Raw genomic sequence first — 26,147 nt, 5'->3', positions numbered from 1 at the left:
TAATTTAACCTACCCTTACATACATTTTCTAACTCAACATATGATGTTGGTGGAGACAAATTTGAGAAACAGATCAAATTTAAGCAGATTTCTTTTATGAAAAACTTCTCAATACCTTTATTATTCTAATGTAACAGTGAAGTTTTAAGAGAAAATAAGACACAGGGCTTACCCAACTTAACTGACCTTACAATCCTTTTATCATAATCTGCCTTAGAACAAGTGTTCCAAGGAACCTAATCTGGAAGCCTGTTTCTTTTTTTTTTTTTAAGATTTTATTTATTTATTTGACAGAGAGAGAGAGAGACTGTGAAGTGTGAGGTGGAAGGCAGAGGGAGAAGGAAAAGCAGGCTCCCTGCTGAGCAAGGAGCCCAAAGAGGGCTCCATCCCAGGATGCTGGGATTGTGACCCGAGCCAAAGGTAGACGCTTAACCAACTAAGCCACCCAGGAACCCCTGGGAAGCCTGTTTCTATAAGCAAGAAGAAACTCCCCTATTGTGTCACTGTTAGAGCAGAAAAGGAAACTTCCTTCCTTCTGCCCACCCTATACCAGTAACAGTAAAGAAATAAGCCTATGCCAGGATAGGAAGGCTGCTGCTCTCTGTACCTACAAAAAAAAAAAAAAAAAAAATCACTAGGTGGCTACCTTAGTCAATTAAGACACCAAATCCAGACCATGCATACCAGCTTGGAGGTCCATAAAAGAAAAGTTAATGAAACACAAAAATGTGAAGGCTAAACAACATACTACTAAATAACTGGGTCAACAAAGAACTCAAAGAGGAAATAAAAAAAATACATGGAGACAAATGAAAATGAAAACACAATAGTCAAAAATCTTTGGGAGGCTATTAGTTTATAGCAATATATGTCTACCTCAAAAAACAAGAAAAATCTCAAATAAACAATCTAACTTTACACCTAAAGAAACTAGAAAAGAAAGCTCCAACAAAGCCCAAACCTAGAAGAAAGGAAATAATAAAGCTCAGGTTGAAAATAAATGAAACAAAAACTAAAAAGAAAAACAACAGAAAAGATTAATGAAACCAAGAGCTGGGTCTTTGAAAATATAAACAAAATGATAAACCTATACCCAGACTCATCAAGACAAAAGACAGAGGACTCAAATAAAACCAGAAATGAAAGATGAGAAATAACAACACCCAAGAAATACAAAGGATTATAAAAACTACTAGGAAAACTTAAATGCCAAAAAACTGGACAACCTAGAAGAAATGAATAAATTCATAGAAACACACAATCTTCCAAAAATGAATCAGAAAGAAATAGAAAATCTAAACAGACCAATTACTAATAATGAAACTGAATCAGAAATCAAAAAACAAGCAAAAAGTCGATGACCAGATAGATTCATAGATGATTCTACGGAACATTTAAAGAAGAGTTAGGGGGTGTCTGGGTGGTTCAGTCAGTTAAACGACCAGCTCTTGGTTTTGGCTCAGGTCATGATCTCAGGATCATGAGATCGAGCCCCACATTGGGCTCTGCACTCAGTGTGGAGTCTGTTTGTCCCTCTCCCTCTGCTCCCTCTCTCTCTCTCAAAAATAAATAAATATTTTTTTAAAAAAATAAAGAAGAGTTAGTATCTGTTCTCCTCAAACTATTCCAAAAAAATAGAAGGGAAGCTTCCAAACTCATTCTACGAGGCCAGCATTACTCTGATACTGAAACCAGACAAAGACACTAAAAAAAAAAAAGAAAACTGTAAGCCAATATCTCTGATGAACACAGATGCAAAAATCATCAACAAAATATTAACAAATTGAATTCAACCCTACATTAAAAGAATCATTCACCTCAATTAAGTGGGATTTATTCCAGGTATGCAAGGATGGTTTGGTATCCACAAATCAACCAATGTGACACATCACATTAACAAATTAAAGGATAAAAACTATATGATCATCTTAATAGATGCAGAAAAAGCACTGGACAAAATTCAACATCCATTCATGATGAACACTTTCAACATAGAGGGAACATAGCTCAACAACATCATAAAGTTCATGTATGACAGCCCATAGCTAACATCATACTTATGGGGAAAGCTAAAAGCTTTTCCTCTAAGACCAGGAACAAAGATGTCCACTCTCACCACTTTTATTCAACATAGTATTGGAAGTCCAGCAATCAGACAAGACAAGAAATAAAAAGCAACCAAACTGGGGCGCCTGGGTGGCTCAGTCGTTAAGCGTCTGCCTTGGGCTCAGGTCATGATCCCAGATTCCTGGGATCGAGCCCCGCATCGGGCTCCCTGTTCCACGGGAAGCCTGCTTCTCCCTCTCCCTCTCCCCCTGCTTGTGTTCCCTCTCTCGCTGTGTCTCTCTCTGTCAAATAAATAAATAAAATCTTTAAAAAAAAAAAAAAAGCAACCAAACTGGTAAGGTAAAAGTAAAACTGTCACTATATGCAGATGACACACTATATATAGAAAACCCTAAAGACTGCACCAAAAACTATTATAATTGATAAATGAAATCAGTAAAGTTGCAAGACACAAAATTAATATACAGAAATCTGCTGCATTTCTATACATTAATAACAAAATAGCAGAAATAGAAACTAAGAAAACAATCCCATTTACAATTATAACAAAACAACAACAACAACAACAAAACCTAGGAATAAACAATCTAGGAGGTGAAAGATCTGTACTCGGAAAATGTAAAATACTGATGAAAGAAATTGAAGACAAATAAACAAATGGAAAGATATACCATGTTCATGGATTTGTTAAAATGTCCATACCACACAAAGTAATCTACAGATTCAATGCAATCCCTATCAAAATACCAATAGTATTTTTCACAGAACTAGTAAAAATAATCCTAAAATTTGTATGGAGCCACAAAAGAACCCAAATAGCCAAAGCAATCTTGAGAAAGAAGAACAAAGCTGGAGGTATTTCAACCTCAGATTTTAAGCTATACTACAAAGCTAGAGTAATCAAAACAGTTTGGTTCTGCCACAAAAAGAGACACACAGATCAATGGAACAGGATAGAGAGCACAGGAATAAACCCACACCTACATGGTCAATTAATCTACAACAAAGGAGGCAAGAATATAAAATGGGGAAAAGACCATCTCTTCAATTAAACGGTTCAGGAAAACTGGACCGCAAAAGAATGAAACTGGACCACTTTCTTACACCATACACAAAATTCAACTTAAAATTAAAGACCTAAATGTGAGACCTGAAACCATAAACCTACGTCAAGAAAACATGGGCAGTACTCTTGGACATCAGCCTTAGCAACATTTTTTGAGATTTATCTCCTTAGGCAAGGGAAACAAAAACAAAAATAAACTATTGGGACTACATCAAAATAAAAAGCTTTTGCACAGCAAAAGAAACCATCAACAAAATGAAAAGGCAATCTAGTGAATGGGAGAAGATATTTGCCAAAGATATATCTCATAAGGGTTAATATCCAAAATACATAAAGAGCTTATACAATTCAACACACACACAAAAATCCAATTAAAGATGGGCAGAGGATCTGAATAGACATAAGAAGACCTACAGATGGCCAACAAACACATGAAAAAATGTTCAACATCACTAATCATCAGGGAAATGCAAATCAAAACCACAACGAAATACCACCTTACACCTGCCAGAAATCAAAAAAGACAAAAAATAACAAGTGTTGGTGAGAATGTGAAGAAAAAGGAATCCTCATAAACTATTGGTGAGAATGTAAATTGGTTTTCTACAACCACTGTGGAAAACAATATGGAGTCTCCTCAAAAAATTAAAAAGAGAAATACCATACAATCCAATAATTCCACCACTCAGTATTTACCCAAAGAAAGTGAAAACACTAATTTGAAAAGATAATGTGCACCATTATGTTTACTGCAGCATTATTTACAGTGGCCAAGATATGGAAGCAGTCCAAGTGCCCATCAATAGACAAATGGATAAAGAAGATGTGCTGTGTGTGTGTACACACACACACAAACACACACACACACACACGGAGAGGACTATTAGCCATAAAAACGAATGAAATCTTGTCATTTGCAATGACATGGATGGAGCTAGAGGGTACTATGCTAAGTGAAATAACTCAGGCTGAGAAAGACAAATACTGTAAGATTTTACTCATATGTGAAATCTAAAAAAACAAATGAATAAACAAAAAAAAGCAGAATCAGACCTATAAATACAGAGAACAAACTGATGGTTGCCAGAGGGGAGGAGGGTCAGGGGATGGGCAAAATGGGTGAAGGGGAGTGGGAGATACAGGCTTCTAGTTATGGAATAAATAAACCACAGGAATAAAAGTCACAGCATAAGGAATATGGTCAATGATACTCTAATAGCATTATATGGTGACAGATGGTGGCTACGTCTGTGGTAAGCATAGCATAACATTTAAACTTGTCAATCACTATGTTGTACACCTGAAACTAATGTTAACAGTGTATGTCAACTACACTCAAATAAAAATAATTTTAATATATATATTAAATATTTTTATATTTATATTAATTATTTTATATTTATATTAATTATATTATTTTATAATATATTGATTATATTAATGTAAATATATTAAATATTTTATATATATATATGGTTGTTTAGGTTACTAATTACACTAGCTAAAAAGAAATGCTGACATATGAAGAATAAAAGTACATCTGAAAAGGAACCAACCAAAATGACCAAATAAATTACTAAATAAACAAATGAAAAAAGTTAAAGTAAGCTAAACAAATGCAAGAAGAATGATAATTTCTCTTCTCCTCTTTCCTATCCCCATAAAATACATCAAAGAACCATAAAACAGCACAATTTATTATGGTCCAACATCCATCCTCACTATGCCCTATTTTACAGATAAAATTACATTCAAGAGTTTTCCTTCTAAAAGAACATACTTACTTGGGAATCCTCTGTGCCCAAAGACAGTGTTGAAGTAGTATGTAGATCATTATCTAGTTAGAAATAATAAAGCCGTTATGAGTGTTTATTTTATGTTTAATGCAAAGTATTTAGATGTGGTTTGGGCCAGTATTAATGATAATGGATATTAATAATTCTGCTTACTGTTTAGACTACAGCTATAAAACACATAATTTTCATTTTTTTCCCCAAAAAAGTAGGCTTATTTGCTTACTTAATTAAGATTTGGGCTGTAACATAAGAAAAATCATGGAAGAATTTTAAGAGATCTGATATTACCTACCCAATTTACTAGCGTCAACAAGAACTGTGTTCATTTATGTTAAGAAAAAAATGCGAGATTTCACCACCAAAAAACTCTTAAAATAAATGAATTCAGTAAAGTTGCAGGACACAAAATTAATATACAGAAATTTGTTGCAGTTCTATACATTAATAACAAGTAGCAGAAAGAGAAATTAAGAAAACAATTCCATTTACAATTGCACCAAAAAGAATAAAATACCCAAGAATAAATTTAACCAAGGAGGCAAAAGACCTGAACTGGTCTATGCCTGCAGATCCATAACATGAATTCTTAGTCATGTTACCAAGATTATAAAAAGTGCTACAATAAAACTTGACATAACAGTATAACTTAAGAATTACATCTGGCTATACACGAGTTTGGGCATCTATCATGAAAATTTCAGATTTCTTATTCTTTCTTCTAATAAGTTTCATAATAAAAACTATACTATCTTTTAACTTCATATTGTTCACTATAATCATTTACTGTTGTCGTCATTATTAAAAACACTATCTACATTAAGTTTATCACCTATTGTTTTGTTGTCATGTTGAGACTGCTGGACTTGGGAGTGCTGGGACAGAGTTTGTGGAAAATCTTCATATATAGCTTCTTCTAACCATGGAAAACAAATGACTGCAAGGTACCAGTGAGAGCTGTTGAAAAGAAATAGAATCTTAATAACAAAATCTAAACAATGCAGAGGAATGTGTTCTAGACCTACAGCTGAGAAAGTGGGTATGACAAACTTCACATCAATTTTGAAGAAGCACATTGTAATATCTGACACAATATGGAATACACATTCCAAAAGTAATTAAATAAGCAGTAAGACTACTTAGGGTAAAATCTGAGTTATTTCAAATTTATTTACTTTCACCCAAGCAGTGCTTCCTATTGAGGAACTGCTTTAATAAACAGACTCACAGCATCACCTTTTTTTCTATTTGTGCTTAAAGAGCTTGTTCTCTTAAATATTTTAAGATTCATCCTAAAATCTTTTGATCTTTTATTCAAAAAATCTTTTGAGTCCAAGAAAGAAAAACTCAATGTCTCAGTCATTATAGTCTTGTGCGTATTTGTCATTTTATTTTTTCACTATATTTACAATACAACCACTGTCAAACCAAAATCTAAGATACGTAACTCATAGTTTTAGCCATTTCTTTGGGAAAAATTAAAAATGATACCTGGAATTTACATACCCATACTTTTTACTGATTATTAATCTAAAAACACACAAAATATTTTTTTCTGTACTTTCCAATTTTGTGTTTAAATAATCTAAAATACTCACGACTCATTTACAGGCACAAAAATGTAATCTTTGTTAAAGATGTTTATGTGACGAGTCCATGTTCTTACTCTTTTATGTCTTCTCTGTGCCATTCTGAGAATATGAAAGATATTTTACATATATAAAATTTTAAATTTAAGATACAGATATCAAGAGTCATTTTTATACACTGAAAAATGCTAGGTTCAGTTTACTTAACCATCCTCTCTAAGATATATAATATTTAACACACATTAAGATATATATTATTCACCTCTTTTCATTAACTCCTGGTTTGTTCTTAAACCTAATCACTATTTATAAACAATAATGTCATAGAATAAAAGCAATTTATAAAATGTTTTACAGATTCCAAAAGTGGTTCAGCAACTAAATATAAACAGTTATTCCTATTTACTCAGTTTAGCTCCATGTGGACATGATAAAAACCTTAAGAGAATCATCTAAATGTTTTATCTGTGATGAGGGAGGTGTTAAAACTTAACGGAAGAGGAGGAATGAGGCATATATTCTTAGATTTTTTTAAAGATGACATTCATCTCCTTTCATTTCATATATAAGGAAATTATAAGATAATGAGTTAAATATACCCACCATTCACCCACCTTTCATTTTATTTCTTCAACAAATGTTAGGTTCCTATGAACAATTAATAAAAATCACCCACACCACTTTTAAGGAATTTACAAAATAATCAGGGCAGAAAACAACTACAACAAGTAACTAAAATATAAGTGTCACAAGGAATATAAAGGAATTATGTTACAGCATTTAAAAAAGCTACCTAGAAAAGAATTGGGACGCAGAAATAATTATCTTTTCTTTACTTAATCAGGAAAACTAAGGAAGGAAGATATCAAACCAAGTCTGAATATCAAAAAAAGTTTTATGAGGGGTGGTATTTAACAGTGACATAAAAGAGATGGTATGTGACTTCTGGCTCAGTCCCTTCAAGAACCTCTTTTTTATGCACAGAATGAAACAAATCATTAAGTTCTTTTATATTTATTTTTTTAAGTTCCAAGTAATATAGGAAACAGACATCTCTGCCCCATCCCTGTTCATCTGAATATCTAATCAAACTCACAGGGATAAATATTAGGAAGAAGATGGAATCTAGAATGAGCTGAAAAAAAGTGGTAGAAATTAGACACAATGTAGATTAACTTTATAAAATAATCAGAAGTCCTATGTTTACTGAATTTTATTTCAGAATGCCCCAACCATTTCAGTGATTATAAACAATTATTTTCAACTAGTGCATAGCCTATTAATTTGTTTTTCCATCTGAAAATCTTAAAGATAGGGGTGCCTGGGTGGCTCAGTCAGTTAAGCATCTGACTTCAGCTCAGGTCATGATCTCAGGGCTCTGGGATTGAGTCCCACTTCACGTCCAGCTCCTCACTCAGCAGGCAGTCTGCTTGTCCCTCTGCCCCTCCCTCTGCTCGTGCTCTTTCTCTCTCTAATAAATTAATAAAATCTTAAAAAAAAACACACAAAGAAAATCTTAAGCACCTGGTTTTCTTTTGTTATGTTGGTGCTTGATTTCCTGATTATGCTAACCTTATTTGATTGGTAACATATGAGACACTGGATGGGGCAAGAAGAACGGGAGAGAATATGGGGAACACAATATAATCTCTTATTCTCAATTCCTAACTCTTTGGAAAATCTTCAATTAAATGTCTAACAGTTCTCTCCCCATTCAGTAAGATACATGATTAGTCTCTTGAGTTCCTAGTATGTTCCAAGCACTGAGCAAAAGGCACTGGGGATAGAGTAGAAAATAAGACAGATGAAGTTCATGACCTCATGAAGCTTAACTTTAGGACAAGCAAACAAACAAATAAATGATTAGAGATCATGTTATGAAACAAAAAAGTGCCAGGAGAAGAAATTTCATCAGAAAATAGGAAAGAGCTTCGCATATTTGCAAACTGAAAGGAGGTAGGTTGAGCTGAATGAAGTAGGATAAGTGAGGGGAAAGAATGTCATGAGATGTGTTTAGGGAGATGAACAGAAGCCAGATCTGTCAGCATCTCATAATCCATAGTAATGAGTTTGTGAATCATTTAGTCTGCAATTTCCTAACACTGGTAGTTTGAGTCTCTTTATCAGGGATTTATTTACCATTAAGGTTTATATCCCTTACCACTTTGATTCTGGGCTTTTTTATTTTTTTTAACTGATTTATAGAAATTCTTTGTGTGAATACTAATTACATATATCTCAGGCCAAGCATTAGGATGAGTTTTTGTCTGTGAGAGACACACACACAAACACACAGTTGACCCTTGAACAATGAGAGGGTTAGTGGCACTGACCCCCCCAATGGAGTTGAAAACCCACGTATATAACTTTTGACTCCCCAAAACCTTAACCACTAATGGCCTCCTGTTGGTCAGAAGCCTTACTGATAACATAAAATCAATTAACATATATTTTGTATGTTATATGTATTATATCATGTATTATATAATGTATTATAAAAATTATACAGTAAGCTAAAGAAAATAATAAATAATAATAATAAATAAGTAAATAGATGGTATACAAAAAAGTTATTAAGAAAATCATAAGGAAAATACATTTACAGTATTTACAGTAAATACGTGTACTGTATTTATTTAAAAAAATCTGCATGTAAGTGCACCCCCATGTTTCAAACCCATGTTGTTCCAGGGTCAAGTGTGAGTGTGTGTGTGTGTGTGTGTGTGTGTGTGTGTATAACATACTAAGTATAGTATCTAAGCATAGTATCATATATATGTATTACCCTGGAATATGCCACTTATGTATCTTTGTTTTATATTACTTTTATATATGATCAAACACATAATATTAAATTTTAATTTTAAAAATTACTTTAAAATTTAGAACAGCAGATTCGGGGCACTTGGGTGGCTCAGATGGTTAAGCATCTGCCTTCGGCTCAGGTCATGATCCCAGGGTCCTAAGATCGAGCTCCACATCGGGCTCCTGGCTCAGCGGGAAGCCTGCTTCTCCCTCTTCCTCTGCCTCCCTCCCTGCTCATGCTCTCTCTCTCTATCTCTGTGTCTCAAATGAATAAATAAAATCTTTTAAAAAAATAAATAAATAAAACTACAGCAGATTCTATCTGCTTTCATTTTGTCAGTTTCTAGGTGGTTATGCCAAGCACTGACTAGTAATCTTAAAACAAAATGTAAGATTAAATGCAAGGTACTAACCATCAATTTCCATATATATAAAATAGAACAGGAAGGCATCAAAAAAATTAAATATCTGATTTATTTAATAAATCTTCTCCTTCCATATATCCCTCCCCATTAATTCTGATTATAAGCTAAATTACGTGAACATAGTATTTTGTATAATTTACAGTAGTTTAACTAAAAAGTAGTATTTTGGTGACAGTCTGACAAGAAAATCAAAAGACACCCTATATTTTAAGACAGATAAAATGTAATGCAGAGAATTGGCTACAGTGATGATAGAGAAAGTGCAAAGCCAAAAAAGGGAGCAGAGAGGTAACCAGAGATTAGCATAGGAGGAAACCGCTACACCTCTACACTAAAGGGCAAAGGGGAAGAAGCAGTAATACCTCTAGATAGGAGCTGGCATTCTTACAGATCTGTCCAGTGAGAGATACAACCCACAGAGGAAAAAAAGCCACTGCCAAAATCACTGCCTAAGGCAAAGGGGATAACCTGACTTTTTCCTTCCTTGCCCTCCAACCTCCAGTGTCCCCCACAGAACATGCACTTGGAAATACAGCCTGCAAGAATCAACCTCCTGTGATAGGGAACAGAACAGTGGAAGGGTGAGAAGTAGATCTTAGAGCAAAAAAGCCTGCAAAGTGGTAATACTGCTCACTCCAGGAAATACTGTAAGAAGTTTTTTCACTTAGAAACATCAAAATAGCATATTTTCCTCTTAAAACTTATGTACATTGAAAGAATGACTTACGAAAGATTTGGATTATCTTCTGTTAAATTATTTTCCTTTCTTGTCAAGCATTTATAGAAAAAGCTACTAAAAATGTGACTTCGTTCAACAAGTTCATCTGATACCTTCTCCAATATAAGATACCTGTAAAACAGCAACACCACAAAAGTAAGTTATTTTTAGATTTTACCTGGTCTTCTCCCAGTTATCTTATGTATTCTGGAAATCTTTGTTTTTATGGCCTATTAGATTCAAAGCAATCTTGCAATTTGCTCTGATTTCAGTTTTTTTGGTTCTTTATTTACCTCACCCTCCATCAAGACTATTTAAAACAGAAATTGCCCGCTTATTCTTCCACTTACTTAATAAGTATTTATCAAATTCCTAACATGCCACCAGGCACCATTTTTACACTAAGATATAAAATAACAGGGAGGAAAAGAGTACCTGCCACCATATAGCTTACAATCCAGAGGAGTGAGTATAGAAGGAAAGATTAATCAAATACTGAAACCATGACACTCCTACAATAAATTTAGAAAAATTTTAATTACTATGAGATATGCCTAACCTATAAATCCTTTGTCCATTTCTACTAAAACAATTCTTCAACATAAGCTTATAACTCAATGATTTAGTACGTAATCCCTTCATAATTAGAGAACTCTGCTATTCTTAATAGTTTATGCAGGTTCAAAAATGACCTTGTAATTGCTTTTTAAAAAAAAAAGCATAAAAAACAAACACACCTTGAAATTTTTTTAATGTGGTTATGGGGAGGCTTTGCTACGTGGAAGGAGACAAAAAGGATGCTTCTGGTGTGCTGGAAATGGTACCTTGATCTGAATGATGATTATATGAGTGCATATATATGAGAACATTCATTGGCTGTACACTTATAATTTATGTACTTTATTACTTGAAAGTTATTCATTAATTTAATAAATAGAAAGTAATTAAAAAAATAAAGTTAGAATTCCCTCTGAAAAGAAGTCAATGAGACAGAGATACAGGCAATTCAGTGAAAAGGTAGTACAGAAAAGTACTACCGGAAATAAATTAGGAATAAAACTGTATTAGTGAATTCCAATAAAACATACAAAAACTAACAATATGATCCAGTTCATCTCACCAAATATAAATTTGACACCATTATAGGAATACAAAAATAAGTAAGATATAAGATGCGTAACCTTTAGAAGGAGAATGATCATAATACCACCAACTAACTTTAAAATCAGGCAAAATATTATAAGTACTATAAAAGAGATGCAATGAAGTATTATGGGAGTTAATAGTATCTGTCTAGAAGATCAGGAAAAGTTTCAAGAAGGTACCACTTCAGAGAAACCTTGAAAGAGGAATAAAACTTCAACAGATTGAGATAAAGAGGAAAGTCTTCCGGAATCAAGACAAACAGGGCATTAAGGGAGAAGAGTGAATAAGAATGGGCTTTGTTTAGTAAATTATTTATAATTCAATTTTGCTGGACTTTGTAATACATACAGGGATATTAGTAGATGGCTGAAAAGATAGTGTCAAATTATCAAGACTCTCAAATGTCAGAGTGTCTGAACTCATTTGACAGGTAATAAAAGATTAATGGAAGTTTCTAATGGGAATTGCATTCATAGAGTAGTTTAAGAAGAATAGTGGTGGTCGTAATATACTTAATGGATAGGAAAATAGAGATAAAGGATACAAGGAGACTCGTTAGAAGGACAGAATAACAAGTCAGATAAGAAGTACTAGAAAATCATGATGACAGAAGAAAAAGAATAAATGAATTTGAGAGACAGAATCTACTAAAATTGGCAACTGAAATGAAACAAGACGAAACCAGAGAGGGAGACAAACCATAAGAGACTCTTAATCTCAGGAATCAAACAGAGTTGCTGGAGTGGAGGGGGGTGGGAGGGATGGGGTGGCTGGGTGACGAACACTGGGGAGGGTATGTGTTGTGGTGAGGGCTATGTATTGTATAAGACTGAAGAATCACAGATGTGTACCCCTGAAACAAATGATATATGTTAATAATAAAAAAGAAGAATAAGAAAAAATTGGCAACTGACTATGTAGAGAGGGAAGAGAGGGTAAAGAGTCAATGATAATGGAGACTTCTGCTTCCAGCCAAGATGGAATAACAGAGGCCAGATTTATCCTCCTGGATGAAAGAAGCAAAAGATCAGACAAAATATATATGAATCACTAGTTTTCAAAACACTGGACATCAGGCAACAAAGAACAGTGATCCTTGAGAAATGGGAAATAAACAAGGTGAGCTCCCCTAATGCCCCAGCTTAGTGTGTTGCTAGTTTCCAGCCTGCAGCATGGGATGGAGTAACCCAGGTGGCAGACTACAAGTTGAGGAGACATTGAAAGTCAGTAGAGACCAAGACAGCTAGAATTTGCAGATCAGAATACTGAAACGGGAAGAGCTGTAGATAAAGAAAACTCCAGACACCTGCAGAGAATGCTCCTTAAGTATTCAGAAGAATTTTGATCACCACATGCATGTGAGGAAAAGGCTGGGGAGAGAACTACTTGAAAAGATGAGAGGGAATGGTAGCCAGCAGCAAGAATAGTGCCTGTTCTTACCGGACAGACTGGAAAACCTCATAATTCATGAGGCCCCAGGTAAAAGATATTTAAAAAGACCCAAATCAATTCTAGAAATCAAATGTAAAGTATTGAGATGAAGAGTAAATGGTAAAGAGAGATTTAGAGCCTGAGTAACTGGAATAAGGCTAGTATTATTAGTTAAACAAGAGGGTTCAGGCAAGATGAGGACTAGAAACTTTGCATGAAAGTTTATAAAACTTTCCTATCTATTCCTTCAGCTTGGCTATACAAAAAGTTGAAAATTATTTTTTAATAGAATCGTGGTATGGGTTTTTTAAATAACAGGTAACTCTTATAGTGCTTAAAGACACAAGAGATAACTACAGAGTTGCTTCTTTTCCTTTCCCAAAGTGATCTGTAATTTAAGTACTTCCTTCACCACAGTAATATAAACAGTCAAGAACGATAAATCAAAAGTAAACAAATAAACAGAAACTAAAATAAAAAACAGTAACTCTTCTAAAGTATATAGCATCTATAGGAGGTAAAGGAATGAAACTGAAGTCAACTACAGAAAACCCTGGTAGGCAAAAATCTTTGAATTCTTGGCAGATTACTTTTAGCTAGAGTTAACAAAACTTCAGTGATAGACATGCAATTTAAGATTCACATTAAAACTGATAAATGAGAAGATCATTTATCATTGTACTTACTTAAGGTAGAAATCAATGATTACATCATTAAGAAACTCTCCTTCTTCTAAGCATTCCAGATCTTCATTAGTTACTCCTAATCCCCCTTTTGTAGGTGGTGGAGGATATACAATCAACCTTAAAAAGTAAAACTAAAGTTAAAACATATTGGTAGTGAAAATTCTAGTATCAAAGAGATTTGTTATATAGAACATTAATAGGGCAATATATTCAATAATTAAAATGTACAGAGTAAAAGTACTTAACAGGATATAAGCAATTATATTTTCCTTTATTTTCACAAGGTACTAACAGTACTCTCATTATCTTTTCATTTCCAATCCCATGTGGGTTAGTATCATATTTGTCTAATCAATACCTTATGTCTCACAATCAGTTATAATACCATCAAAGATATCTCTCTTCTGTACAATTTTTAACTTTCAACAAACTGATGGAATAAACCATAAAAGATTTTCCTATGGGGGCGCCTGGGTGGCTCAGTTGGTTAGGCAACTGCCTTCGGCTCAGGTCATGATCCTGGAGTCCCGGGATCCAGTCCCACGTCGGGCTCCCTGCTCGGCGGGGAGTCTGCTTCTCCCTGTGACCCTCCCCCCTCTCATGCTCTCTCTCTCTCATTCTCTCTCTCAAATAAATAAATAAATAAATCTTTAAAAAAAAAAAAAAAGATTTTCCTATGCTCCACTTTCCAAATCTAAGTTTGAATCCCCAAGACTAGTTCCTTTCCATTTAGAAGAGCCAACAGTCAAAAACTATGTTCTCCTACTGGTGGCTAGTCCACAGCAACAGCTGAGCAATAAAGAACATGGGATGAGAGAAGGCAAGTTTCCTATAACAAAGTGCATGTAATGTAAATCTTAAGAGAATATAAAGAAAACAAGTGATTATAACACAAGCAGAAAGAAGTAGAAAACAGATAACCACTAATTAGGCATCTTTTTTCTGGCACCTTCTCTAAAATCTCAGAAGTAAGGGCAGTTCTGAGTTTCTAGCTATAATCTTGGAATACACATGATGGTCCTCATTGCATGAATATAGTCAATAATAAAGGTATAATAATATGTACTTCTTAAACCAGAAAGATTCAAGAAGATGAAGTCATCTGCAATTGATTTAATTGTGGCAAACAAAGCACCTAAATCAAATAAAAATATGTGAAATTTTAAATGCTAATATGATAGTTACTATTTTATGGGCTATTTTCTATCCTGTTTTTTCATTTGTTTTTTTTGTTTGTTTGTTTGTTTGTTTTAACAGAAACATACAGAGGAAGAGAAATCACTCTCAAATGCACAGACTCCCTATTCTGCCTGGCCACCATGAGGAGACAAAATATGAATAAAGTAGCAACTTCTGAAAAAGAAGTTCTAATAAACTCCAAAGTACCTTAAATTGAGGCACACTTCAGTTAAGTAACCCCACTTTTCCTACCATATATCCAGATATGGAATTATATAATCATAAAAACCATACATTGCTACTCGGGTATTTTCAACAAATACTTCAATCTTACTCAGTTTGACATTTTGGTTACCATTTATGTCTTACTGACATAAAACTAAGTAAAATGGTACCAACTGTTTTCTTAATAAATTTTTTTAACTTTCTAAAAAATAAAAAAATTATTATTTCTATTACTAACCATCAGTATAAGAGCAAAACTCAAAACATTTAAAAAGGTAAACTATTGTCAAATCACTATGTTGTATACCTGCAACTAATGTAATATTTATTGTGTGTCAATTACACCTCAGTTAAAAAGAAAAAGGTAAACTACTTAAAATCAGCAACATGAATGAAAACTACTAATATGTCCACCTATTACAAACAGGATATGACACAGTACATACTTCTGAACAGGTCCAGTGTGCCTGACTTCTCGCCATTCTTCATCTGGATTAGATGTAATAGAAAGTGAGTAGCAACCACTACTTTGCTTCTGCAGGAAGGTGTAAGTAGGCTTGGCTGTATCTATATTTGAAGGCTGACAGAAAATGGCAAAGAAAAAAGTTTCCTTATAGATACATAAATACACATTAACTCTCAAAAGGATAAAGTCAAAACCTAGACTTTCAAGAGAAAATGTGACTAAAAGAAATCAGTATCAGTGAGTTTTATCTATACATTTAGAATTTCTCCAAAGATATTGTGAAATCAAAATAATACTTTTGATCAAAAGATACTATACATACGGGGGACACCTGGGCGGCTCAGTCGGTTAAGCGTCCGACTCTTGATTTCAACTCAGGTCATGATCTCAGGGTCATGAGAGCGAGCCCCTTGTCAATGAGCTCCACGCTCAGCAGGGAGTCTGTTTGAGATTCTTTCTCTCCCTCTGCCCCTCCCCATACTTACATGCACTCTCTCTCTCAAATAAATAAATAAATCTTAAAAAAAAAAAGATTGTACATACAGTGGTCAAAGCTTAACTTGATACTTACAGATATGGGCTTTGTAATTAAAGAAAAACGTGAAAACTTGTCAGTTCAAAATGAACAAAAGATATAACAGCTAGGACAAAATAAAATTTAAAAGACCAAAAGTTTTTATTTGCCATAGACAAACTGAAAATCTTTTCTTTCTAGATGTATTTGACAGAGATATACAAGCCTCTCCCAGATTCCCCCAATATTAACATCTTGTATAACCACAGTTACAACTATCAAAACTAAGAAATTAACATTGGTATATTATAAACTATAGACTTTATTCTGATATCACTAGTGTTTCCACCAATAACTTTTTTCTGTATGAGGATCCTACAATTCCTGTCTTTCCTTGTCTTTCATGACCTTGATATTTTCAAGAGTATTGGTCAGTTATTTTGTAACTGGGTTTGTCTAATTCTTCTCATAATTAGATTGAGGTTACACAATATTGGGAAGAATACCAGAGAAGTCATGTACCCTTCTCAGTGCATGATGTGACTGTCTCTTATTCCTGGTGATGTCTGCCACATTTCTCCACTGTAAAGTTATTACTTTTCTTTTTATAATTAATAAATATTTTGGCTGAGAGACTTTGAGATTATGCACATTTCCTGCTTCTCCAAGTTCGCACCTATTGATGGACCTTGCCTGCAACAACCATTAACTATGGTGGCTTTGTATTTCTTATTCCTTTTACATTTATTAATTGAAATACTTTTCTAAGAAAGAACTGTCAATTATCCACCATCAGTATTTCTTTTTCATTCATTAATTCAGGTATTTATTTGTATTAATATAGATTTATGGGTATTTATTTTATTCTTTGGTAATAATCACATGTTATCATTACTGATTTTATTGATCCAACTGTTCTAGTTTTGGGGCGCTTGGCTGGCTCAGTTGGTGGAGCATGCAACGCTTGATCTCAGCGTTGAGAGCGAACCCCATACTGGGTGTCAAGTTTACTTTAAAATAAAATAAAATAAAAATAAAACTGTTCTAGTTTTGGTATTGGGAGTCCTTTCAGGTTGGCTCCTGTACCGTTCTGACAAAACATAGCATTTTTCACATCACTCTATTTTCAGTGAACAAATTTTTACGAAACCTCGCCAATTATATTAATCATACACTAACCTGAGATACTGATTTCATCTTCATTTCTTCAGCAGCAACAGCAGGAAAAGAACAAGTTGAAGCACAATAATAATGAATAAAAGAACTTTCTTTTGAAGAGAGGTTCTGAAATAAAGGAAGTGCCTGAACCCAAGATAATGGATAAGAAAGCTCTAATTCTCCATTGGTTGTACTTATTTCTGTCATAATATCTTTCAATTTCAATTCTTCTCTTTGTGAAATAGGACTGTGTAGCTCAAGGAAAATGAATTCACTGGATTTTGCTATAAAAGAAAAAAGAAACCAATATTTATTAATAGTGAAAAATATTTCAAGGGGATTATAATTAAAATAATTTAATTATTAATAACAGTATTTTGTATGTTAGTTAATAACCCAGGCAAATTAAATCCCAAAATAGGCCATTAGTAACAGCAATTCAAAACTCACAAATTTTAACTCTTCCTGCATTAAAAGAGAAACTCTACAATAGTACTAGTTGCTGTATCTCTACTATCTGGCATTTAGTAGGTATTAGTAAACATTTATTAATGAATTTATGAGTAAATGAATGAATGATAACTAAGCATTTAATTATTTTTCTCTTGCCTCCTCCATTTATCAAATCTACCAATTAAAAAAGTATTCTGATCAAACACTTCCTTCAAAATCATTGTGTTTCATCAATCATTTCAATAATGGTCTCAGATGACATTCACTCCCCAATTTCCCTATTTAATCATGAATTTTCCCAATTAATTTGGAGTAGGACAGCAAAATAACCATAGTAGTCCTCCCTTATCCATGGTTTCATTATCCACAGTTACAGTCACCCATGGTCAACCACCGCAGTCCAGGAGCAGATGATCTTCCTTCTGGCCTATTGCCATCAGGTCAATAGTAGGCTATCACTACATCAAAATGCCTACGTCATTCACCTCATTTCATCTTCTCACATCATCATCATAAGAAAGGTAAGTACAGTATAATAAGATATTTTGAGAAAGACCACATTCACGTAACTTTTTATTACAGTGTATTGTTATAATTATTCTATTTTATTCTTAGTTATTATTGTTAATCTCTTACTGTACCTAACATATATTAAATTTCATCATAGGTATGTATATATAGGGAAAAAACATAGTATATATAGAGTTCAGTACTATTTGTGGTTTCAGGCATCTGTGGGGGGGGGGGGTCTTGGAACATATCCTCTATGGATAAAGGGAGGGACTACTGTAATATTAAAGGTATAAAATTTAGTTTACAACTTACCACGTTTAAATGCAAAGGAGTACAGAGGGCAAGGTAGAGAGATCAAAGAGGTAAGAAAGAACCTTACTAATCTGATTTATGCAATTCTAAACTAGATTCTTTAGGAGTTGAAAACTAAGCAAAATTGGGAGATATTTAAGATAAATAGACCAGTTTGGGGAGCATTCTCCCAAAAGTATTCAATCCAGTCTTAGAAAAATGATATATTTAAGTAAACTGAGTTTTTTTAAAAATTCAAGAATAATGTTGAAGGTAAAGACTTCTGTATTTTATTTAACACTGCCACGGATTAGCTGTCACTATTCATTATGAAACAAAGGCAAGAAACTCGTAAGAAAGATAGCCAAGGATGGCAACTGATTTAAGGATAAAGTATTCCTTTTTTTTTTAGAAGATAATTTCTCTTGGTTGAGTAAAATTATCAGAAGAAATTATGTAGAAAAAATAATTTATCTTGCTTAACATTAAGGGTTAAAATTATTTTTAATCCAATGAACTTCATTTCAATTCAATGAAATGATTACATTCTATTAAATTACTTTAGAAGAAAACTATTTACATGACTTCTCAGGTTATTCCAAAATTTAGAAGTCATTTCATACTCACATTGCTGGCTTAATATGGAGTTTTCTAGTTGGGTCTGAATCTCTTGAAGATAATTTGCAGAGACCCAGAGGAAAAGGATAGCATGACTCCTTTTACTGTGCTCATCATCCTTATTTTTCCATAACCCAAACCTCTTTAAATGTGTGGTATCCACTAGCAATGAAACCTCATTCAAGGACACTAAAACCAAATAAAAAGATAACATTAAGAATACAACACTTACACACTATATGACTCTTCTTTAATACACGATGTTTTTCAAAAAGAATGATTGGCAAAATTTTACAAAAGTATTATTTCCAGTGCAAAAAAAAAGCAGAGAAGAAAGAAGATGATGACGATGACAACTATCTGATCTATGCAGAAAACTAAGCATAGTATAACTTAGAAAATTATATATTTCTATTTTGTCAATACTATCAACCAAGACCCAAATGTTACCATAAGCCAATCTATTCCTATGTTTCTTCTCCCAAAATATGTGTATTCCACTATACAGACTAGCCACTATCAAAAGACTCTCAAAGATATTATGAGCTTTTGAATGGTCTAAGATAGTATTTCTTATAAAATTCTTCCAGGTTTAAAAAAAATGAATAAATAAAATTCTTCCAGGTTTTACTTCTCAAAGCCTCTAGGTAATCACTCAAAATTATGGGTCTTTCTCCTAGTAAGCTAAAAGAACCTTCTTTGAGGATTTTTTTTTAATTCATATAAACATAGAAAACTAGTGTAAAGAAGTCCTGAAGGTCATCCAGTCCAACTTTAAGAAAATAAGCATCTGAACTAGGAATACAAGTATCAGTTAAGTACAAACTCAAGAAGAATACCTATTTGAAACAAATCTCTTAGTACTCCGTCCCCCCATTATCTCCCGGCACCTTGCTACTCAAAATCTAGTTCTCAGCCTGGGATCACATCAGAGCCTGTTAGAAATGCAGAACTGTACTCTAGATGTACTGAATCAGAATTTTGGGCTTACCAAAAAAACCCAAAACACAAAAAACCCAGGTGATTCATATCACTCAAGCATTTTACAATAAGCATTCAAATACTTAGTCACCTTAATGTTCCCACGCTACACATTCTATTTTTTTAACTTTTTCTTATAATCAATTGATCCATTTTAAACATCTTGTCTTTATTTCTTTCATATCTCCTTCTTTCATTCATTCTCTCCTTCCTTATTCCATTTCTTCATGTCTTTCTTGCTCCTTTTCTGTATTCCTATTCCTCCTCTGTGCCTGTTTGCATGCTTGCCTGCCTACTTACACTATTTCACTGCTCCTTTTAAAAACATTTTACATAACTTCCTTCTCTTTCTAACTCTGTTTCTACCTTTTATTTATTGGCATTTCCTGGATAATCCTTTTTAAAATCACTTCTATCTAGCGATCAATCTGTATCTATCCATCTATCACCTATCTATGGATCTATTTATGTTTTATATCTACTCCTCACATACGTACCTACCTTCTATCTAGCTGTCACCATTCATCAATCCTATTTTACTGTAGTATTTTAACTGAGTTCTTTTTAGATTTCTTTCCCCACTATTCCACAATTGTACTTAATTTTCTTACTACCTCCTCTTTTCAAATCCTTCTTTCTATTTCTTACTCCCACATTCTTTATTTCTTTTGTATTTACTCTTTCCTACAGACTCATCACTTTAAACTTCTCTTTCTTTCCTTCTACTTCCTATCTTGGTCCCTTCCTTTTTCTTTTCTCTTTGATAGCTTTTTTTCTCTTTTTTCAGTCCAATTCATTCACTGTCCTTTTCTTTCCCTATTCTTACCTTGCCTGTATCCTGCCTGTCTTCCTATCTTTCTTACTTCCTTTTTTTCCATCCTTCTGTCCTTCATCTCTTTATCTCTCCCTTCCTCTTTCCTTTTTCATTCCTCCTTCTCTCTCATTAGTCCTTCCATTCTTTCCTTACTTGTGTTTTTAAACATTTTTCTTTTCATCACTCTTGTTTTCTTTCTCTTTGCATCTATTTCATCCAGTCTTTCCTACTGGCTTGCCTTCTAAAGTCTGTTCTGTCTCTCCCTATCTCCATCTCTCTCTCTACCTAGCTATCCTACTTTATTTTACTGTCTTTTTTTTTACACGGACTATGACTTTTCATTTTTTTCCAGCTTTATTGAGATACAATTATCATATAACACTGTGTAAGTTTAAGCTAACGTTAATTTGATAGTTACTTACTGCAAAACAATTACCATCGAAGCATTAGCTAACATCTCAACTACCATTTCATTGTCAGGTTGAGAACATGTAAGATCGACTCTCTTAGCAATTTTCAAGTATATAATACAGTATTATTAACTGTAATCACCATTCTGTACATTATTCATCTTATACCTGGAAGTCTACACTCTCTGACCAACATCTTCCCATTTCCCCCATGTCCCAGCCCCTGGTAACCACACCATGCTAGTCTCTGTTTCTGAGAGTCAACTTTTTTAGATTCCACATATAAGCATACCATGCAATATTTGTCTTTCTCTGACTTTTCTCAAATAGTATAATGCCCTCAATGTCCATCTATGTTCTCACAAATGGCAAGATTACATTCTTTCTCAAGACTAATATTCCATTGTATATATAAATCACACTTTTATCCATCCATCAACAGACACTTAGGTGGTTTCCTTATTTTGGCTGCTGTGGATAATGCAGGATGCATATATCTCTTCAATACCCTGTTTTCATTTCTTTTGGATATATACCCAGAAGTGAGATTGCTGGATCATATAGCAGTTCTAATTTTAATTTACTGAGGAACCTACGGAGCGTTTTCCACAGGAACTAAAGCAGTTTACAGTATCACTGACAAATCCTTACCAACACTTGCTGATTTCTTGTCATCCTGATGATAGCCATTCTAACAGGTATGAGGGGATATCTCATTGTGGTTTTCATTTGCATTTTTGTGATGATTAGTGATGGTGAGCATCTTTTTATGTGCTTATTCGCCATTTGTATGTCTTCTTTGGACAAAATGTGTATTCACTTCCTCTGCCCAATTTTTAATCAGACTTTTGCTATTGAGTTCTCTGAGTTCTTTATATATTTTGGATACTGACCCTTTACTAGATATGTGGTTTGCAAATATTTTCTCCTATTCCACAGGATGCTTGTTCATTTTGCTGATGCTTTCCTTTGCTATGCAGAAGTTTTTCAGTTTGATGGCACTCCACTTGTTTATTTTAGCTTCTGCTGCCTCTGCTTTTAGAGTCAAATCCAAAAAAATCATTGCCAAGACTGATGGGAAAAAGCTTACCCCCTAATGTTTGGTTTTTTTTTTCTAAGAGTTTTATGGTTTCAGATCTTACATTTAAGGCTTTAATCCATTTTAAGTTGACTTTTGTATATAGTAAAATGGGAGTCCAGTTTCATTCTTTTGCTTGTGGCTGTCCAGCCTTCCCAACACCATTTATTGAGGAGACTATTCTTTCTCCACTGTATATACTTGGCTCCTTTGTTGAAAAGTAACTGACCACATATGCATGGGTTTACTTCTGGGGCTCTCAATTCTGTTCCACTGTTCTATGTGTCTGTTTTTATGCCAGTACAAAATTGTTTTGATTACTATAGCTTTGTAATATAGTCTGAAACCAGGAAGTGTGATGACTCCAGCCATGTTGTCAGGACTGTTATGGCTATTCAGGGTCTTTTGTTGTTCCAGACAGATTTTAGAACTGTTTCTATTTCTATAAAAAATGTAATTGAAATTTTGATAGGTATTACAATGAATCTGCAGATCACTTTGGGTAGTATGGACATTTTAATAACATTAATTCTTCTAATCCATGGGCACTGTAACTCCCTCATTCCGAAAACTGTCAGTGAAACTAGCAGCAAAGACAAACAGACTAAATTACAAGAGTAAGAACCTTCAGAAAACTCCTCAGCATTTCTTCCTCACGCAGCTCACAGTCCCAAATAATTGATACTATTTCTGTGAAATCTAGACAATTACTACTAATCCAAATGTACCAACAATAATTTTCTTTAGAAAGACTGCTTCAAAAAGTTTCCCTTTAAAAAAAAGGAGATTTAACACCATCATCAAGGAAAATATACCTCACTACCAAATTTTCCCCAATATTTGGCTTATTTTATTACAGGGCTATGGAAGAAACTGAAAGTGGAAGTTGTCTATCATTTTTTCTAACCACTGTTAGGGATCTTAGTAATAGAACCCTAATTTTATTTAGGAGGCAAGATACTTAGCTTTTAGAAACTCTATTTTCCTAGCTTCCTTTGCAAGTAGATGTGTGATCATATGACTATATTCTACCTAAGAAAATGTAAGTAGAAGAGGTTAGGTGGCATGCACATCCAAGAAGGCTCCTTAAAAAGGCAAGAGATAGGTGGTATGTATGCTTTTTACCATTTTTCCCCTTCCTCCTGCTTTCTACCTAGAACACAAACGTGATGACTGAAATATAAGCAGCCAGTTGTCCATGAGACAAACTTAAGGATGAAAGACATAGGTCAGGAATGACACAGTAAAAAAACAAAAGAGACTGGGCCTCTGAAGACCAAAGAAAACCGTATCAGCCCTGTTTACCCTACCTCTGGATTTCTTCTTTGTGAAGGAAAAATAAATTATTTTCTTTAAGTCACAGCCAAACATAATTAACAGTTAATATAAATATGAAAACTAATATTTCCCTCAACTACTATAGAAAAAGAATAAGCATTTAGACTTCTACGTTCCTCATCTATTAAAACCTTTCATATGCATGCCTTGTTTTTAAAAGATTTTTATGGGGTGCCTAGGTGCTCAGTCTGTTAAGTGTCTGACTTTGGCTCAGGGTCATGATCTCAGGGGTCCTGAGATGGAGCCCCGTGTTGGGCTCTGCACTCAGCAAGGAATCTGCTTGTCCCTCTCCCTCTCCCTCTGCCTCCTCCCCCCATTCATGCTCTGAAATAAGTCAGACAGAGAAAGACAAATACCGCATGATCACTTACGTGTAAAATTAAAAAACAAACAAACAAACCACAAGCTCATGGATAGAGAGATCAGATTACTGGTTGCCAAAAGCAGGGGATGGGTGGGCAAAATGGGTAAAGGGGACAAAAGGTACAAACTTACAGTTACAAATAAGTCATGGGGATATAATCTACAACATGGTGACTATAGCTACTAATACTGTATTACACATGTGAAAGTCACTAAGTGAGATCTTAAAAGTCATCAATCACCACAATAGGGGAAAAAAAAAACTTTTGCAACTATGTATGGGGAAAGATGTTAACTAGACATACTTTAGGGATCATCATGCAATATATACAAATAACAAATCATTATGTTGTATACCTAAAACCAATATCATGTTACATGTCAATTATACCTCAATTAAAAAAAAAGGATATGGGAGGAGTGTTGTTACATAGGTATTTAACTATAGATTACTGTACTTTCTTTAGGAAATTATTATTTTCTTTTAAATCACAGGTCTTTGTTTCTTCTAAATGGTTCATGTTACATTATTCCATAATAACTTATTAAAATATCCTAATTAGGAATATCAATATATTTATTCTATGCCTTGCCTTATACACTCTTACTACTTATAGTAGCTTCCCAATTACTAGATTATCACAATATATAGTTGTGGATTCTGCACATGGTTATGCGGGGAGTCCAATTAAAGTTACTTTGATCACATCTTCAGTCTTAGAACAGAAGCTTCCTCTCTTCCCTAGTCAATTGTGAAGTGTTATCTGTGTCTATTTTTCTTCCTCATTCTTTTCATAATTCATTCTCTACAGAGACTATTCTCTATTGCTTCTTATTTGTCTTCTTAGTGTCATTATTATTCTGAAAGGATTTTAGTTGGGCAGAAAATAAGAAAATGGTCTGAGGCTCTGTATATTGCAGGTACAGTTTCCAATCTGCTTTGCTTTACTCAGATAAGAAATGGTATAAAAAACTTCTCCTAACCTCTATACGAAACCATTTTACAAGTTTGTGGGCAACATTATAAATTTTCCTTACAGTTCCTATTTTCATACATTTCATCATACCAAAATCTTGCTATCAAAACTTTATTTCTGCTACTTTGAGTCCCTTAATATTACTGCTTATTAAAACAATAGTTATAAAATATATTAAAATAGTCTTATAAAATATTTTAACTCCTTTTAAAGCTGCTAAAAAAAGTGTTAACTTGAAATACATTATTAATCTTAGTTTTACTTAATTTCTATACTGGAAAAAACTGTGGAAAGTTGGCTGCAGAAAGATTTCAGAGTTTTTGCTATTTTATGTTCAAAATTACAGTGAAAAGAAATCATAAGACAATGACAGCTTACCTTGAAATGGGATCTTAACATACTTTGTCGTGAACTAAAGGAAATATAAAAAAGCAAAAAATGAGTTACCACTCAATATAAGTTACTATTCAAAATTTTCAGTTCTTTTTCTTTCTCAAACCACAAGCATGTATTCAAAGTCTATACTAAAAGTTCTCAAGGGGCGCCTGGCTTGCTCAGTCCATAGAGCATACAACTCTTGATCTTGGGGTTGTGAGTTCGAGCCCCATGTTAGGTGTAGAAATAAATTTAAATTTTATTTTAAAATAAAATCTTCAAAAAAAAGTGCTCAAGCCTTTTTATCAATAAACCAAGAAAATGTCTCACTGTAAAGACTTAGTTGGAGTTTTTTTGGTAAAGACCTAATTTTACAGAAGAACCCTGTGCATATAATTTAACTCTCAATATACTCATTTATAAAAACCAGTAAGACTTTATATTGTTTTTCAAAAATGTTTCCTGAATATTTATGGAAGAAATAAGACAAAGTTCCAAGAAAATGCCAAGCGAACCCCAAGGTGTCAGTGACTTTGGTAAATAAACCACAAAATAGGGTTTGATTCTTGGCTTTGTTGACATTCCCACCATTCATCTTTCCATGTTACAAATTCCCTTCTGACTGAAGATGCAGCAAAGTGTTTGTTCTTTCTGTTCCTTCTGTGCCA

General features: G+C 33.7%; 1 protein-coding gene across 6 annotated transcripts in view; it reads right to left on the bottom strand.

The window, feature by feature from the left end:
* The window catches only part of SENP7 (SUMO specific peptidase 7), a 139,666-nt gene that overhangs the window by 5,237 nt on the left and 108,282 nt on the right, over positions 1-26,147 (bottom strand). For all 6 annotated transcript variants that reach the window (XM_006729569.3, XM_031024045.2, XM_031024046.2 and 3 more), the window contains 9 exons: positions 25,483-25,516; positions 19,153-19,332; positions 17,290-17,552; positions 15,577-15,710; positions 13,727-13,843; positions 10,473-10,595; positions 6,525-6,617; positions 5,759-5,883; positions 4,918-4,970 (listed from right to left, as the gene is read on the bottom strand). In XM_006729569.3, coding sequence (XP_006729632.1) covers positions 4,918-4,970; positions 5,759-5,883; positions 6,525-6,617; positions 10,473-10,595; positions 13,727-13,843; positions 15,577-15,710; positions 17,290-17,552; positions 19,153-19,332; positions 25,483-25,516 — 1,122 coding nt within the window. The remainder of the gene's footprint in view (positions 1-4,917; positions 4,971-5,758; positions 5,884-6,524; positions 6,618-10,472; positions 10,596-13,726; positions 13,844-15,576; positions 15,711-17,289; positions 17,553-19,152; positions 19,333-25,482; positions 25,517-26,147) is intronic.

The sequence above is a fragment of the Leptonychotes weddellii genome, chromosome 1, assembly GCF_054177405.1.
Source record: "Leptonychotes weddellii isolate Sample4059 chromosome 1, ASM5417740v2, whole genome shotgun sequence".
Lineage (NCBI taxonomy): Eukaryota > Metazoa > Chordata > Mammalia > Carnivora > Phocidae > Leptonychotes > Leptonychotes weddellii.
This window is presented reverse-complemented; position numbering and strand designations above follow the sequence as displayed.